The sequence below is a fragment of the Dendroctonus ponderosae genome, unplaced genomic scaffold (assembly GCF_020466585.1).
Source record: "Dendroctonus ponderosae isolate FM_Combo_2020 unplaced genomic scaffold, Dpon_F_20191213v2 Dpon_F_20191213_5, whole genome shotgun sequence".
In the NCBI taxonomy this organism is placed as follows: domain Eukaryota; kingdom Metazoa; phylum Arthropoda; class Insecta; order Coleoptera; family Curculionidae; genus Dendroctonus; species Dendroctonus ponderosae.
This window is the reverse complement of record NW_026018715.1, coordinates 9,985,004-9,999,062: the sequence shown is the minus strand read 5'-3', so window position 1 is coordinate 9,999,062 and position 14,059 is coordinate 9,985,004. Positions and strand designations below refer to the sequence as shown.

At 37.2% G+C, this 14,059-nt stretch overlaps 2 protein-coding genes across 6 annotated transcripts in view; one reads left to right on the top strand and one right to left on the bottom strand.

Annotated features, from left to right (window-relative positions):
• The window catches only part of LOC109535221 (guanylate cyclase 32E), a 34,829-nt gene that overhangs the window by 2,975 nt on the left and 17,795 nt on the right, over window positions 1-14,059 (bottom strand). For 3 of the 4 annotated variants that reach the window (XM_048666657.1, XM_019901098.2, XM_019901099.2), the window contains 17 exons: window positions 13,547-14,000; window positions 13,041-13,179; window positions 9,318-9,408; window positions 8,723-8,913; window positions 7,927-8,106; window positions 7,765-7,869; window positions 7,618-7,689; window positions 4,672-4,849; window positions 3,850-4,063; window positions 3,655-3,789; window positions 3,488-3,600; window positions 3,140-3,291; window positions 2,718-2,816; window positions 2,480-2,624; window positions 2,328-2,426; window positions 2,035-2,262; window positions 1,336-1,553 (listed from right to left, as the gene is read on the bottom strand). In XM_048666657.1, coding sequence (XP_048522614.1) covers window positions 1,336-1,553; window positions 2,035-2,262; window positions 2,328-2,426; window positions 2,480-2,624; window positions 2,718-2,816; window positions 3,140-3,291; window positions 3,488-3,600; window positions 3,655-3,789; window positions 3,850-4,063; window positions 4,672-4,849; window positions 7,618-7,689; window positions 7,765-7,869; window positions 7,927-8,106; window positions 8,723-8,913; window positions 9,318-9,408; window positions 13,041-13,179; window positions 13,547-14,000 — 2,813 coding nt within the window. The remainder of the gene's footprint in view (window positions 1-1,335; window positions 1,554-2,034; window positions 2,263-2,327; window positions 2,427-2,479; window positions 2,625-2,717; window positions 2,817-3,139; window positions 3,292-3,487; window positions 3,601-3,654; window positions 3,790-3,849; window positions 4,064-4,671; window positions 4,850-7,617; window positions 7,690-7,764; window positions 7,870-7,926; window positions 8,107-8,722; window positions 8,914-9,317; window positions 9,409-13,040; window positions 13,180-13,546; window positions 14,001-14,059) is intronic. The other variant, XM_019901100.2, reaches the window with a different exon arrangement.
• Window positions 11,091-13,687, top strand: LOC109535222. Of its 2 annotated transcripts, none has more exons than XM_019901101.2 (4): window positions 11,091-11,371; window positions 11,421-11,622; window positions 11,673-11,777; window positions 12,540-12,903. In XM_019901101.2, the coding sequence occupies exons 1-4, from the start codon at window positions 11,309-11,311 to the stop codon at window positions 12,860-12,862; spliced, it is 693 nt and encodes a 230-aa protein (XP_019756660.1). In that variant the 5' UTR covers window positions 11,091-11,308; the 3' UTR covers window positions 12,863-12,903. The 2 variants fall into 2 exon arrangements, with proteins under 2 accessions (XP_019756660.1, XP_048522616.1); XM_048666659.1 differs by lacking the exon at window positions 12,540-12,903 and adding an exon at window positions 13,608-13,687 and having other exon boundaries at window positions 11,199-11,371.

The following is a 14,059-nucleotide window of genomic DNA, read 5'->3' as shown; positions in this document are numbered from 1 at the left end:
TCGAAATAAAATCAAGTTTTGGAACGGTTTTTGGTGTAATTGAAAAATTTAAACCTTTAGAAAGAACGAGTTTTTCGGTTTCAGTTAATGATTTATTAGATACATTTATAATTGTTTTGTCCAGAAATTGTTTATTTTTTATACTAAAAACGTCATTTATTATTTTTTCGTTGAGTAATTTTTCTAGTTTATGAAATAGGAGCACTATTTATCAATCTGTAATAAAAGACGTGAGGAAATTCTGTCTTTTTTAAAGACAAAAATTTTTGAGGCGAAATACCCAAAAAGAAGTTTGTAAAAAAATTAATCCGCCTCAACAATATAGAACTTATCGATAATCTCCTAGTTTGGGCACATGAAAATCCTCGACAAATTCGTCCACCGTTTTTCACTAATTGTTTGGTTAGGAGTTTTTAATAATAATATTAGAAAGAACAGAAATATTCCTGGAATTGCTCACTAATGACCAGATTTGCCTCTTAACTTAAGACATGGACAAAGATGGATGCAACTGGCCAAATATCAATTATTCGCTACGTTGAATTGGCCGGTTATGAAGAAATGAAATAAATTATCAAGTGGTGAATGGAATTGGACCAGTGTCCTGGACAGGCAAATCACCGGATCCTAATCCACTGGACTTTTACGCCAGGGGACATACAAAAGGCAAAGTTTGTTCTCGTTCCAGTTTTAACCAAAGATTATTTAGTTTAACGAATTCACACATAGAAAATTAATGTATTGAGGAGGTTTTCGATTCTCTATCGAACATCAAAAACTTTTTGTCATAAATTGCTCCAACGTTAGTGTTTCGTTGTTGGCTCAATTATTTCGAATTTTAGTTAACATTTCCTCAACCATCGGGCATGACATGAGATTTTTGCAGCTGAAGCTGAAGTTGAGCTCTGCTTACTTCTTCATATATAGAGATTTTTGCACTTCTTGCTGCACTTTTTAAAAGTATTTGTTCGCTAAAGCAAAGTATATGCATACTATTGAATTTTCTCCTTCATAGCACAAGAAAGTCATAACTGACGAGAAAGTTTGTAAGCTTTCCGTAAAAGCAATTTTTCAGCTGAGCTGTAATCTAGAATGCTTTAAAGGAATATATGGAACTGCCTTGCATCCATTAAAAGAGTTGCATTTATTATCACTTTCCGGGAATTGAAATGTCGTCGATAAAAATTCCTTTTCTCAGGCATAAAGAAAATGTTCATCGTTGCCAAAATACAGGTTTTATCACGATAGATCTTTAATGCCAAAAAAAAAATAAAAAACTTCAACTGTATAGAAAAACGTCTTGCATTTATCACAATATTTGCCCGAACAACTCACCGTGACTAAAGAATCCGAATCCAAGCACTGGAAATCTTTCCTAGATGGACTATTGTCGGTGATTGCCTCCAAATATTTATTCTCGCTTCTTTTCTCCAGATGGTCCCCATTCGCAAACCGCAGTCGCTTCGGGCTTTCGAATGACGAACACCTCGGAATTGGGCTTCTTACAATGCTGTTTTTATTTTTCAGCGAACTTCGAGTCACGATATAATGGCCTAAGGAGGAAAATTGTTTGCTCAATTGCATATAGATGAAAAATCCCCTGTAAACAGATACACATTTTTTTAAAGCTTTCTCAACGAGCAATTCGTATTATACTTTGAGGTTCTCTGTTAATAAACCCAAATGCTCGAAGCTGTTGACAAAAAGCACCTGCGAAGACTGGAGAATTACCCGAATAAATTTTACTTTTAATAAGTAATTGAATTATTTTATCACCATACTAACTCCCTCTCATAATGAACTCATTTTCTGCAAGCTTTTGTCGTTTTCAACTTTATGAAGTATATCGTGTGTTAACACTCTCCAGATGTTCTTAGTTTGCCGCAAAATAGCGCATTTTTTGCCGAAGTTCCTTGTCAACTTATAATGAGATGACGAAAATAAATGATTACTTGCTTGCACACTCTCGAAAAAAATGAACTCGTTAGTTATCAGTTCGCTTAACTGAAAGTTATTTCCGAACGATAATTTTACCATTTCCATCTGGGTTTGATGTTCGAACAGTTCGTCCTCTCCATTCGGCTCTTCGCTTCTCCCGCAACTCCTTGCGCAATTTTCTGAAGTGGAAGTCCTCCCCCAACAGCCAGTAGGTTTGCTGATCTCCTTTCCCCTTCATGGTCACCAGACCTCTCTCAATCAGCTGGTATCCTCCCAATCTGCTTAGCAAGTCTCTGCAAGCTCTACTGCAATGGATTTTCAATGCTAAAAGGCGCGTTTAATTAGCGAACTTCTTCGTTCCGGGTTTTTTTGCAGATTTATGAACTCACGTTGCCCAGTTGATTCCATCCTGCTAGCAGTGTTCACTGTGTCGCCAAAAAGACAGTAGCGGGGCATTTTTAGGCCAACTACTCCTGCACATACTGGCCCTAAAACAACCCTTAAAAATGGCAATTTTTGAACAAATACCCTGAACTTTTACCAGAGTGAATGCCAATTCGCAACATCAGTCTTTGACCTGGCCTGTGCCTTATCGTGAAGTTTTTCACTTCAGAAAGCAAATGCAACGACATTGTGGCAATTTCTGCTGCATGTTGATAGTCGTTTTTTATTGGAAGCCCGCTCACCTAAACAAAGAGCAACTGTTGATGGATTTTTTCATTTTCAATGCAAAAGGTTTTCTTTTCTGTTGGTTTCACAGAGTTTCAAGTTTCGCTTACCACCATATAGGCGTCTCCGATAGTTTCCACTTTATAAACATCATAGTTTTCTATAATTGAGTCGAAGCATGTGTACAAGTCGTTCAAAAAATTCACCACCTGCAAGAAGTAACAAGAAGTTGTTTTCCAAAAATTGTCATGGTCAGTCAATTCACTTCAAGTTGCCTTAAAGAGAAGAAACGTTTTGGATTTTTAACACTCATCAATATGAACTCCACTTTTTCCGAGAACATTTTCCGGTTTATTTCTTTGATGTCGGTTCGTAAACTGCCGCGCCATTCTCATAAATTTCAACAAAATCGCTTTGAAACCAAGACGGGGTGAGGAAACAGCGCAAAGTCCTCACACGTCCCACACTCTTTGGGGTGTTGTTACCACCCCGTTTTGAAAAGTTTGCAGTTTTTCCTAATAACGCAATTTACCTGCAAGGGCGTACTTTCCGCAGACATGGCAGTAAATCCAACAATATCGCTAAAATATATGGTGACACAGTCAAAACCTTCCGCCTCCACTTTGTTCCCCTTCTTGAGCTGATCTGCCACAGGTTTCGGTAACATTTCATACAGCAGGGCTTCTGCAATTGTTTCTAATGTAAATTTGTCTTGGTTTTGGTGAAATTTCAACTATTTTTTGCTTTCGAATTGACGATACATTAAAATATTAAAAGCCAACGAAATGTATCAGCAGAAAATTAATCTTCGAGATAAAAAAATGTAGCAAATTAACAAAGGAATCAAATTTAAATACAGAAACGTGTGTTGGAAGCTCACCAGTCTTTTTCTTTTCTTCCTGCAGCTGATCGGTTCGTTCATCGACCAGAACCTCCAAATTGTTGGCATACTTTTCCATCATCGCCATCATGTTGTCGAATATGTTGGGTTTCCTGCAAACCGCACGATTTAATCACATTTGTAGTTCCTAAGTTTTCCCTACCCACATTCCCTTCCTCAAGGGCCGCAGTTTTGTTCGTATACTTTTAAAGTCGGGCCGCTCTTCGGGCCCTTCCATCCAGCACTCTTTCAGGCAGTCTTTCACAAAATCGCAACTGTTTTCCAGTTTATCCAAAGGGGGCCTAAAGTTGATTGAACTTGCTATGGCATTCCTGATGGAGCTTCAATATGCTAAATGTTACCTGAAGGGGGACGCCGGATTGGAACAATGGATCACTTTATTTAGAATCTCCCCTGGTGAAAAGGGTAAATCGCCAAAAGGACCGTGCCGGTTGTGCAGCTCAAACAGAATTATCCCGAAAGAATAAATATCGCCCTTTTGCGTGCCCATGGGCTGATCCTTTGCCAGGAACGAATCCTGCAAGCGTAACAGCTCTGGTGCTCTATAAAGCAACTCTGCAACAAGTAAAAGTGGTCAAAGTTGAAACCCCAAAAGCGCCTGAAGTTAATGACTGGAACCTCTTATAAAAAAAATAAAAAAGTGACTGGCATTATTTCCATTATAGAAACACTTTTAAGGATATTGAACGTGAAACATCCTCCAAAGTGCTCGAGGTGAAGCTAAAATATTAATGAAGAGGAACTATGCATCGTAGCAAAGAAAATTCAATCTTATCAGGAAAATATCTGTGTTGAAAACGCTCATACATAAAGCTCCAACAGAGGGGAAAGGAGTATGAAAAGAAAATTGAAGTGCTCAATCCTAATAATCAGGACAAATCCTGTTTAACCCCATCTCTAAAATGAGCACAATCTCAATAACATCGCAAAGTTTACTCCAACCGGATTTGAAGCGCATTTCCTATTTGGGCTTTATTTCATTAAGCTTTGTTAACAAGGGATCCTCAGACAAATAGCTTTTTAGACTTGACTGAGTATTGCCGAATTAGGGTTTAATTCGCCCAAGCATGGCTTGGATAATGAATGACTGTCGTTTCACTTTGTACGCAAAGTACAGAAAATCGTTTCAATCCCAACCAGTTTTTTTCGCATGGCATACTTACTGTAGCATTTTTCTCTGATTCGTGCCGGATCTTTGAGGGAAAAGTCATCGGAACCTTTTTTAAATTCCCTCAAACCGAAGTCGCTCAATTTCACCACCCAGCGCGAGTCCACCAAACAGTTTGCTGAATTTAAGGCTCCATGGAATCGTATTGGGGACTCGTGAAGGTAGATCATGCCCTGCAATAGAAAACATGCCTTAGTAGAACAAGAAAGGTCACCAAGTCAGTGTATTAGATAGAGAAAAGGTACTAAATATGAATAAATCAGCGCTAATAGGCGGGGCTTCGATTCGTGACCAATGAGCTATTGCATATTCAATTTGCCCCTCTTGGTTGGATAGGAATTGTTGAGACCGACGTCCATCCCCACTTAATTTGAGCATGCTGCTTCCTTCTCTAGCATTGGCGGAATTATCGATCTGCCTTGTTCTGCTCATATATCCGTTGAGAACTTCGTTCGTCACAAATTTAGGACTTAACAATTTTGTATTTTATATCTTATTACTCCGGTCAGAAAACTATTAATTGTAAGGGAATTTTCAAATTGGCGTCTGTTTTTTTTTCTTATTTATTTCGTTTGCTGTTTGCAAAAAAAAGTAATTTTGGATACAATTTATATGAGAAAGTCTCTTCTGAAAGTGAACAAAATTTCGAGTTTCAGTCATCTTCAGACAATTTTTGAAAAATTTTCAAAATAACGTTTGATTTACTAGGTTGCTTTTGCATGCCGGAGTTTAGCGTTTATTGATTAAAAAACAAAAAAGTTGCATGTGGTTTCCACGGACTTTAAGCAGGCCGTAATTTGTAAAGTGAAAGAGTTACTTTTGATTCCCGTTTGTAGGGCAAAGATTTCCCGTTTGTAGGGCATAATAGAATTTTAAAAGTTTTCAGGAAATTTTTGGAAATCGTTTCAAATTTTGCTTATATTTTGCGTTTAGTAATGCAGGCCGGAGTTTAACGATAATATCTTCAGATACCAGTATAGCCAGACCAGGATTTGGCTTGGATGTTATTCATAATAGCCTGTTCTATATGTGATAAAAGTTTCGATTTTGGGCCATCATCAGGGTAATTTCAAGAATTTCTTGAAATTGGCCATAGAATTTTGTAGTGAAATCAGAAAGTAGTGAAGTTAGAGGTCCACTTGCGGATGTGTTTTGTAGTGCAAAGTCCGTCCCGTTTGGGAAAAAAGTTTATGTTTTGAGTCAACGCCAGACCACTTCCGAGCCTTTTTAAGTTTGCAATGTTTGGCTTTTATTTATCATCCCAGAAAACTGCGAAGTTGGAAATTCAGTTTTGTCTGTATTTTAAGGGGAAACTTCTGCTCCATTCGTGGAATAGTTTTGATTTTGACTTAACGCCAGACCATTTTTCAGATTTTTTTAAAGTCGCCATTAAAAGTTTGTGGATGTAAGTAAGGAAACGTAGTTTTGAGTTCACGTTAGGCCGTAGTTGATTATGCCGGTCTACATTTGGTATTTATTTTCTTAGAGACGAGTTCCTTTTGTAGGGCAGAGATCGTTCTATGACAGAAATAAAGCTTCGATTTTCAGTCAACATAAGAATTCGCTGAAGATTTTTGAAAAATTGCTATAGAATGTTGCGGTTTTTTATGCAGGCCTACGTTTGGCATTTATTTTAACGGAGACGAATAAATTTAGATACCGACTTTCGGGGGCATTTTATAGGGAAAAGTGTATCCTATTTACGTGGAAAGTTTCCATTTTGAGGCGTCTTTAGACCATTTTTTGCATTTTTTTTTAAATCGGCACTTATTTTCTCAGAGGCTACTAAAGTTATATCCATTTTCAGAGTATTTGCTAGGTCAGCGTGTATTATATTTGTCGAAAAAGTTTGAATTTTTTCATTTTTTGTGTCAAAATTAGGCAATATTTTATTCTTTTTAGTTTGCTATAATATTTTGTGGTTGCTTATGCAGGTCTAAGTTTGGTATTTATTTGCGCGTAGACCGGTGCACCTCTTGGATGCATTTTACAGAGCAAAGTTCGTTCTATACAACAAGGTAAAGTTTCCATACATACAACAAAGTAAAGTAAAATTTTGTCATCATCAGGCGATTTTCAAGACTTTATTAAATTTGGGATATAATTTTTTTGGTTGTGTATGCAGTATGCAGGCCTAAGCTTGATATTTATTTTTGCCATATCCAGAGAAGCTGAAGAGTCACATTTACATTCTTTTTGTAGAGCTTTGCAGATATCTTCTACGCAGATAGCTTTTCATTCAACTTCAGGGCGTTTTTATAAAATGTTTCGAGTTTTGTTTATATTTTGCGCGCCTGTTTATGGAAGCCAGCGTTTCACAGTTCTTTCCTCATAAACTAATCAAGCAAGTGACAAAAGTTTGGATTTTGACTCACCGTCAGGAATTTTTTGAGCCGTGTTTGAATGTATTACTGATTAAGGCCGATTATGCTCTACTCAGCGCCAACTTAAACATTTAAGAAAAATTAGTTGCAAAAAAACTTATTCTGTTATCGCAATTTATTACGGAAAAAATATCTGATCGCAGCGCTGTTTTTGCTTTCATTAGTGCTGATTTTGTGGGATGTTTCATGCACAATTTTTCGTAATATTTATGGATGTTCGAAGAAATTCAAAAAATCTTAATTGTGAATAAAAACGAAATCAGGTGATACTGAAATTATCTTTACTGTTTCCAATCTAAGAAACCAATTTATGTTCCTAAATCAGTTCTATTGAATGTTTCAATTCCCCAAATTCTCCACGGCTACTCCATAATTCCCCAAAGAGCCGCACAATAAAAATCATCCGAAAATCCGCTATCGGTTATGTAGTTAGCCACAGTAAAAGCTTTGATATATCTATGCTCCAAATATCCATGGCTAAATCGTCGTTTTACAATGAGGAGCACTTACGTTCTTTTCAACCTAAGTTTTATGATCCAAAGTCAGGATGCACTTACCCTTAAAATGTCGCCAACGAGGGATGCGATAAACATATTGTCCAATTTAACATCCTCATTCTCCAAGATATCCTGCAAAAGCCAATTGAAAAATGTCGGTTTCAATGCAACGTTGAATCTTGAATTATCCGAATGAAAATTGCTTACTTTTAAGCTTCCACGTGTACAATATTCAGTGACTATGCAAATATTTGGTGGATCAGTGCACGCTCCAATGAAAGCAATTAGATTGTCATGACGCAAATCTCTCATCTAGGAAAAACATGTAAAGGCGTTTTTTGATCTGTGGAAATCCTGACGCTTTCTTACCAATTTCAGCTCTTTTTTCATTTCGCGAGTGATGTCGATGGACTTTTTGTGCACTTTCTTGATGGCAAACACGCGTCCTTTGTAAATGCCTATTTGGGTGAAAATCGTCGAGTATCGGAAATCTGCGTCCGGATTGGAGCTTAGGGACACTTGACTGGTTCTGATAAACGGCTGGTTCGACTGGCATGAAAATTGAGGTAAATCAATATTTATTTAGCAGACCTAATTTTCTGGGAAGATAAAAATTAGCTGAGCTCAAAAAGCCTTAAAAGCCCGCTGATTAAAACAAGCCGTCCATTTTCTTTATGGGCACTCAAGTTTCATAGTCAATTTAAAGCATAAAACGAAATCTCCAAAGAACGCACTTTTGAGGCAATTGTCTCGAACTTCCAAATCAAAGTCTCAAAACAAAGCTCTTTGAAACGTGTTGGAAATTTAAAGAATGTTCGCAGAAACCATTTAACACTAGGACTCGCCAGGATGCAAATCTCCTTGTCTAAAAATGCGCTAAAGGATTGCACTGTAATCTGGAGCAAGGCATTTTTCTTTTGGCCCCATATACAAGAAAACGGAAAAAGCACAATAAATAAAGTTTCCAATTATCTTTACCTTCGGAAGTAAGACCAACACCGTATAAATTCAATAAAACTGGATTTAACAGTAAATCCGGGCATGGAGCAAAGCCAGGCAACGGAAAGATTTATTTCTTGAAGGGTCTATTTTTCAGCCAATGCCAGAAGGTTTACTGCGTTATTATAGTCGCAGCAGAAATATGGAAAAAATCAGTTCAACTTACTCGGGGCAGCTTGTTTCCGACTACATTGCTGTTCGGTTCACCGTTGATTTCCATATCGCGGTAGTCGATTTTCCATAACAGGCTATCTAGTTCCTGTTCGTATTTCCAGTTCCGGTATAACACCAAACAAATAATTAACATGATCAATACAACGCCACCAGCCACTCCACCAGTTATCTCTATCGTATGGGCTGCAATAAATCAGTAGACTTTATCTTTATGGTGCTTTCTGTTAAATTTTGCTCATTTAGATGGTTTACCAACAAGCATTAATGGGACATAAAAAACGGAATTTTTCTATCATGAGAACTCACAAAGGTTATAGAAGACATATTTCGACAGGTGTTAATATCAGGCACCTCCAAAACTATTTTCAAGACGAATCAGCTGGGTTTAGCCTGCAAATAACACGTCCAAAACCTGCACTTTTCCGTGTCTATGTAAAACACATTTGCGAAATAAAGTGTAGGTTTCGGGGGTGTTTTTTTTCTCAGGCTAAACCCAGTTGATGAGAGCTAATAGGCTGGAAACTAGTTCCAGGAGAGCCTGATATTTACACATCTAGAAAATTGTACCCACTTAATAGGAAACTTACTGATGCATTTTTCTCCTCGAAATCCACAAAAGGGGGCTGCAATCGGAGGCTCTCCGTTGATCCAATCAATACTGTCAATTAAGTGAAGAACCTTAAGGAAAATGAATCGGTCTTAGATAGACTTTGAAACTTTGAAAGGAAATTTTAATAAGCTGTTTATTTTTATTTTGTTAAGTCAGCTTTTATTGCCTTCAAGTCCTACAGCCAGATTTTTTCTAATATACAGGCTGATTGGGTGTTGAATAATGCAGATGTTCCGGAGGCTTGTTGGGAAATGAGTTAATTTGACTTATAGCGATTTTGCTAGAAAATTTAAATTAATTTGCTATTGAAATTAGCTTTTGGCCGCTAAGATGGACGCTGGAAGCGGAGCATTGAAACTTGAGGGAATTGCTTTAAAACCAATTTAAATAGTGAGAGACTTACTTAACTCGGTCTGATTTATTAAGTATTTATTAGAGATTGTGATCCGCAAATCTTTGGCAGTCAATTCGACTTCATTCACTTCAAGCCTGTGTTGAAGTCATCAAAATTAACCTGTTTGATGTGCATTTTTGCTTTACATTGAACGAAACGGCTGAAGCTTTGAAAATTGCATTACAAATGCTTATTAGTTGCGCTAATTTTAGGTTGCAAAAGGACTTTCGCAAAAAAATTGTTGAGACTGGGCGATTTTCGGACTGAAAATTACTTTTCCTAGCCAGATACAAACTGATAACTAATTTATTAATTAAAGTAGACGAGAATGCAATGTGAACCTAAATTTGGTCGATTTTTGCAAATTAATAGCAAAATCATTTTGAAAGCAAATTTTTAAACATTTTTATTAGCTATTTTGCTGTATGAATTAAATGCCAAAAGATGCGTTTAATCATCCGATACCTTTTTCGTAGATAATAGACCGGACATATCAAAAGTCCCAAACTTTCTTCGGTTAACAAAGTAAATTTAAAAAATGTATATAGAAAACGTTCTTAAATTCCTGGTTTTATTTTGTATTATGGTTGCTTGTTTTGTTAGTTAACATTTGCCACTGTTGCTTCTGCCCTAAAAATATGGACGTGAATCCAAATATGGATGTGAATAATATTCCATATTTAGAACTTTCTAGTTAGCTGTTTAAACATTTATGCACAAAGAAAAAATAAACTTTTGGCAACATCAGAGTCGCTGAAGGTTACTGATATAAATAAGAACAGCTTTTACAGCGTGCTAATTTCAGGCACCTCCAGAACTGGTTTCGAGCCTCTTAGCTCTCATCGATTGGGTTCAGTTTTCTTTATTTGTGTCCATGTAAAATGCATAAGCATAAGTGCAGCTTTCGAGAGTGTTATTTTCCGTTCAAACCCAGCTGATGAGGGCTAATAAGCTCCAAACTCGCTCTGGGGGTGCCTGACATTACGGATTGAAATCTGTGCTTAATTGTATTAATAATGGGAAACTTAGTGACGCATTTTTTGCCTCGAAATACACGCTGAAGGAAGACGGGTTGGTCACTTGAAGAGTACCAGACAAATATTGATTTTTTTTATTTTACAGACTATAACTAATAAAATATTTTCTGATACTCTGTAAACATCCCCAGACAACACCCCTATAGGAATGACCCCAAATTCTGAATCACCCTAAGTTAAAAAATCAAAAAGGATGAAACTCTTAAAAAATACCGAAACAGTTAGTTGAACAACCTGTTGAGAAATGAACAACATTAGCCAGTTCTCAGGCAATCTGGTGGCTGGTGATTCTGTAATTTTCAAACTTTTTTTAAATTTCTCAGTCCAACTCTGCCCAGCTCATTCGACTTCCAACCCTGTCCTAAATCCGATGCATCAAAATTTATTAAACACTTGACTGACGCGTTACACATTTTTCATTTGCACTTTTTGTTGAATAATCAAACATAAACTTAACGTGTACGCTACAAATGCATTAAGCTGCATGAATAAATTTGCGTGGCGTTGTTTAATTAACTAATGTGAAGGCAGCGAAATATGATTGTTACGCAGTTAACCATTTGGCTACTGTTTACAATAATTAACGTGCCTATTATGACTGTAAGTACTTTCATTTGCTGTTTGGGGAGGATTAATCAATGGTATTTAGTTTGTAGATTGTGAATCGATTTTTCCCACACGCGACCAACAGGTGAATTTGCTCGACAATGTTCACGAACTGTTTGAGCAAATCAAGGAAGCTTCAACTAGCGAGCAAAATGCGTTAGAGGAATCGTTTAATGACGATATGGAGTCGAGCTTAAATATGGCAGTTTTATACAAAGAAACTCTTCAGGAGCTGATTATTTTAAGTAGGCTTGCATGCAAAAAACGAGCTTTAGATATTTTTTCACTGTTTTAGAACTGCGCTCGAACAGTAATGCTGTATGTTCATTTACCGCCTTTGACCAGATGGTAATCGTTGGAAATCGTACCACTGAGCAACTGGAAGTGTGCAAAACAATGGGTAATTTTCGCTTAGTTTCGGCTAGAATCTGGCTGAGTTTCAGACTGGAATTAATCAACTTTAATTACAACAAATTTGATAAGCGCCCGATGAAAACTATTCGAAAGCTCGCAAATTTCCTGCTTTGTTCCAACAGCTTTGCCACATAATGGCAATTATCTGCAAGCTAAAGCCGCTTTTCATTGGACTTTTCAGCAAGCTTAGAGCAATTACTGTTGTTCGCGATAACTTAATTTCGATAAGTACTGCATAGATTACTAGAATAGATTTTGGAGCAAATTTCAAAAATAACTGCTAAATAATCTGGGGAAGTTATCAAATACATTTAAAGGAAATTGGCACAGAAGGTTTTCCAGGTTTTTCATTAAGCAGCCAAAGGAAAATTGGCACTTGGGCCGAAAAATGCAAACCCTACTGCTCCAAATGTTAGAAAACCTCATTCCTGTTGATGTTGTTCATGGCTTCTGGCTTAATTACTGCCTGGAAATTCGGTGAATTTTAAGAACTAACTTCAAAGCTGATTAAAATCTTCTTTGGGTCGTTACGAGCCCAAGCGTAAACGGTTTGGTTTTGAATACACAAATTTTAATTTTTACTTGTTAGTTCTAATGTTGCGTTCAGACCAAACGAGCATTAAACATGTTTAAATTAAGACTGAATGCATTACATTCAAGGGTTTTTGGAATTGGTAATTTTAAAACTTCCTGAATATGGAAAAAATGTTCGTTGACTAACGATTGTAAATTGTTTGTTCAATTTTAGGACAAGATTCGTTAGTTTCAATGTTGGCAAAAGTAACATCGGACATGGAATTTGCCGTAAAAGCCGGCGAAAGCTTTCTGCTGAAGTTGAAATCGTGCAGTATCAAGAAAGGGCTGGCTGTAATAGCGTGCTATAATAAAATTATTCAAAACGACGTGATTCCAGTGAAAACACTGCTTTCGCAAGCGATCGAAAATCATCGGATTGCTCACATCGAACTATTTGGTTTGAAAAAAGCATTTAATCAGTGCATTGAGGAAACGATACACGAGTGCCGAAGTAAACTGGAACAAAGCTTCAACGATGGATTAACCTGTAACTAGGTTTTATTTAATAATAAATATCCTGACTTGTTTTTTGATAACAGGCATTTTTCAATTGAATTAATCAGCTTTAAAACGGGGAAAATAAACGTCGGGAAGTTAAACCTGGTAAATGCAATGTGGAAACACACGTTAAGATTGTAAAAGTTGTACAACAGGATTCGAGAAATTGACTTACAGGCAATCGGGACGCGGTTCGAGCAAATATCCCAACGGGAAATAAGCCGAATTGTTCCTTGTTATGCCTCAAAACTTTCCGGGCAATTAATGTGTAGTTGCCTTCAGCGTCGCCGTTTTCGTCCATAAAGACGATGTACCTGAAATTGAACATCGAGGGTAAACATTTACTCATTTGAATATAATCGATTCAATAAAATTCCTCAGTGATTTATTATTGGAGGCCGCAGAAAAAGCACTAGCAGGAACTTCTGTTTATTCAAAAGCGAAGGCTATTTAAGGAAACCCGCCGTTTTCTCCGACGACTTTTCATGTAAAAGCTGCGGAAATAAACGATGTCAATTTGCCATATAATTGAGTTAATTATTTTTTGGATTTATGTTCCACAGTGAAAGAGGGCCAGAATTTTAACCACTTCGAATCCAATTAAACCCAAAAATATATTTATACAAAGCGATTTAATTAATTAAAGAGGCAAATGAATAAACAGCGAGCGAAATTCCTTACCCCATTGCGCTCTTGTAATGGGTGTTTTTCATAGCTTCCACTATAGCAGTTCCATTTCTAGGGTCACCTCCGCTATCCATCACCTTCATTAGAGCCTTTGCATAGACGTGAACAGCATCATACAAATAAGCAGCCTCAGCCCTAATCTGCAAGAAGTTCTGAGGTTTTCTCAGACTTGCAACTAACTGCCAACTCCTTACCAACTTTCCACCTCCGAACTGAGACAAGGGATTGGGAAAACTGAATGGAGGCTTCTCCATGTAGTTGTTCACCATCACGGTGAAATTCTCAAACCCAACTGGACTGGATGGAACTATTCCCAAGTAGCTTTTGTAGGCTCTTTGAGCCACTGGATCGTTGGGAAAGTCTGAATCCCTCAAAAGCCCGCGCAGGTATTTGGAAGGATTTTTGTCGTCGTATTGTTCGATGTCGACTCCAACCACAAAGTACTCGCCTATGAAGGCAAAAGCTTGTGTAATTTCCTTCTCACAAACTCCAGGTAGTAACTACTCA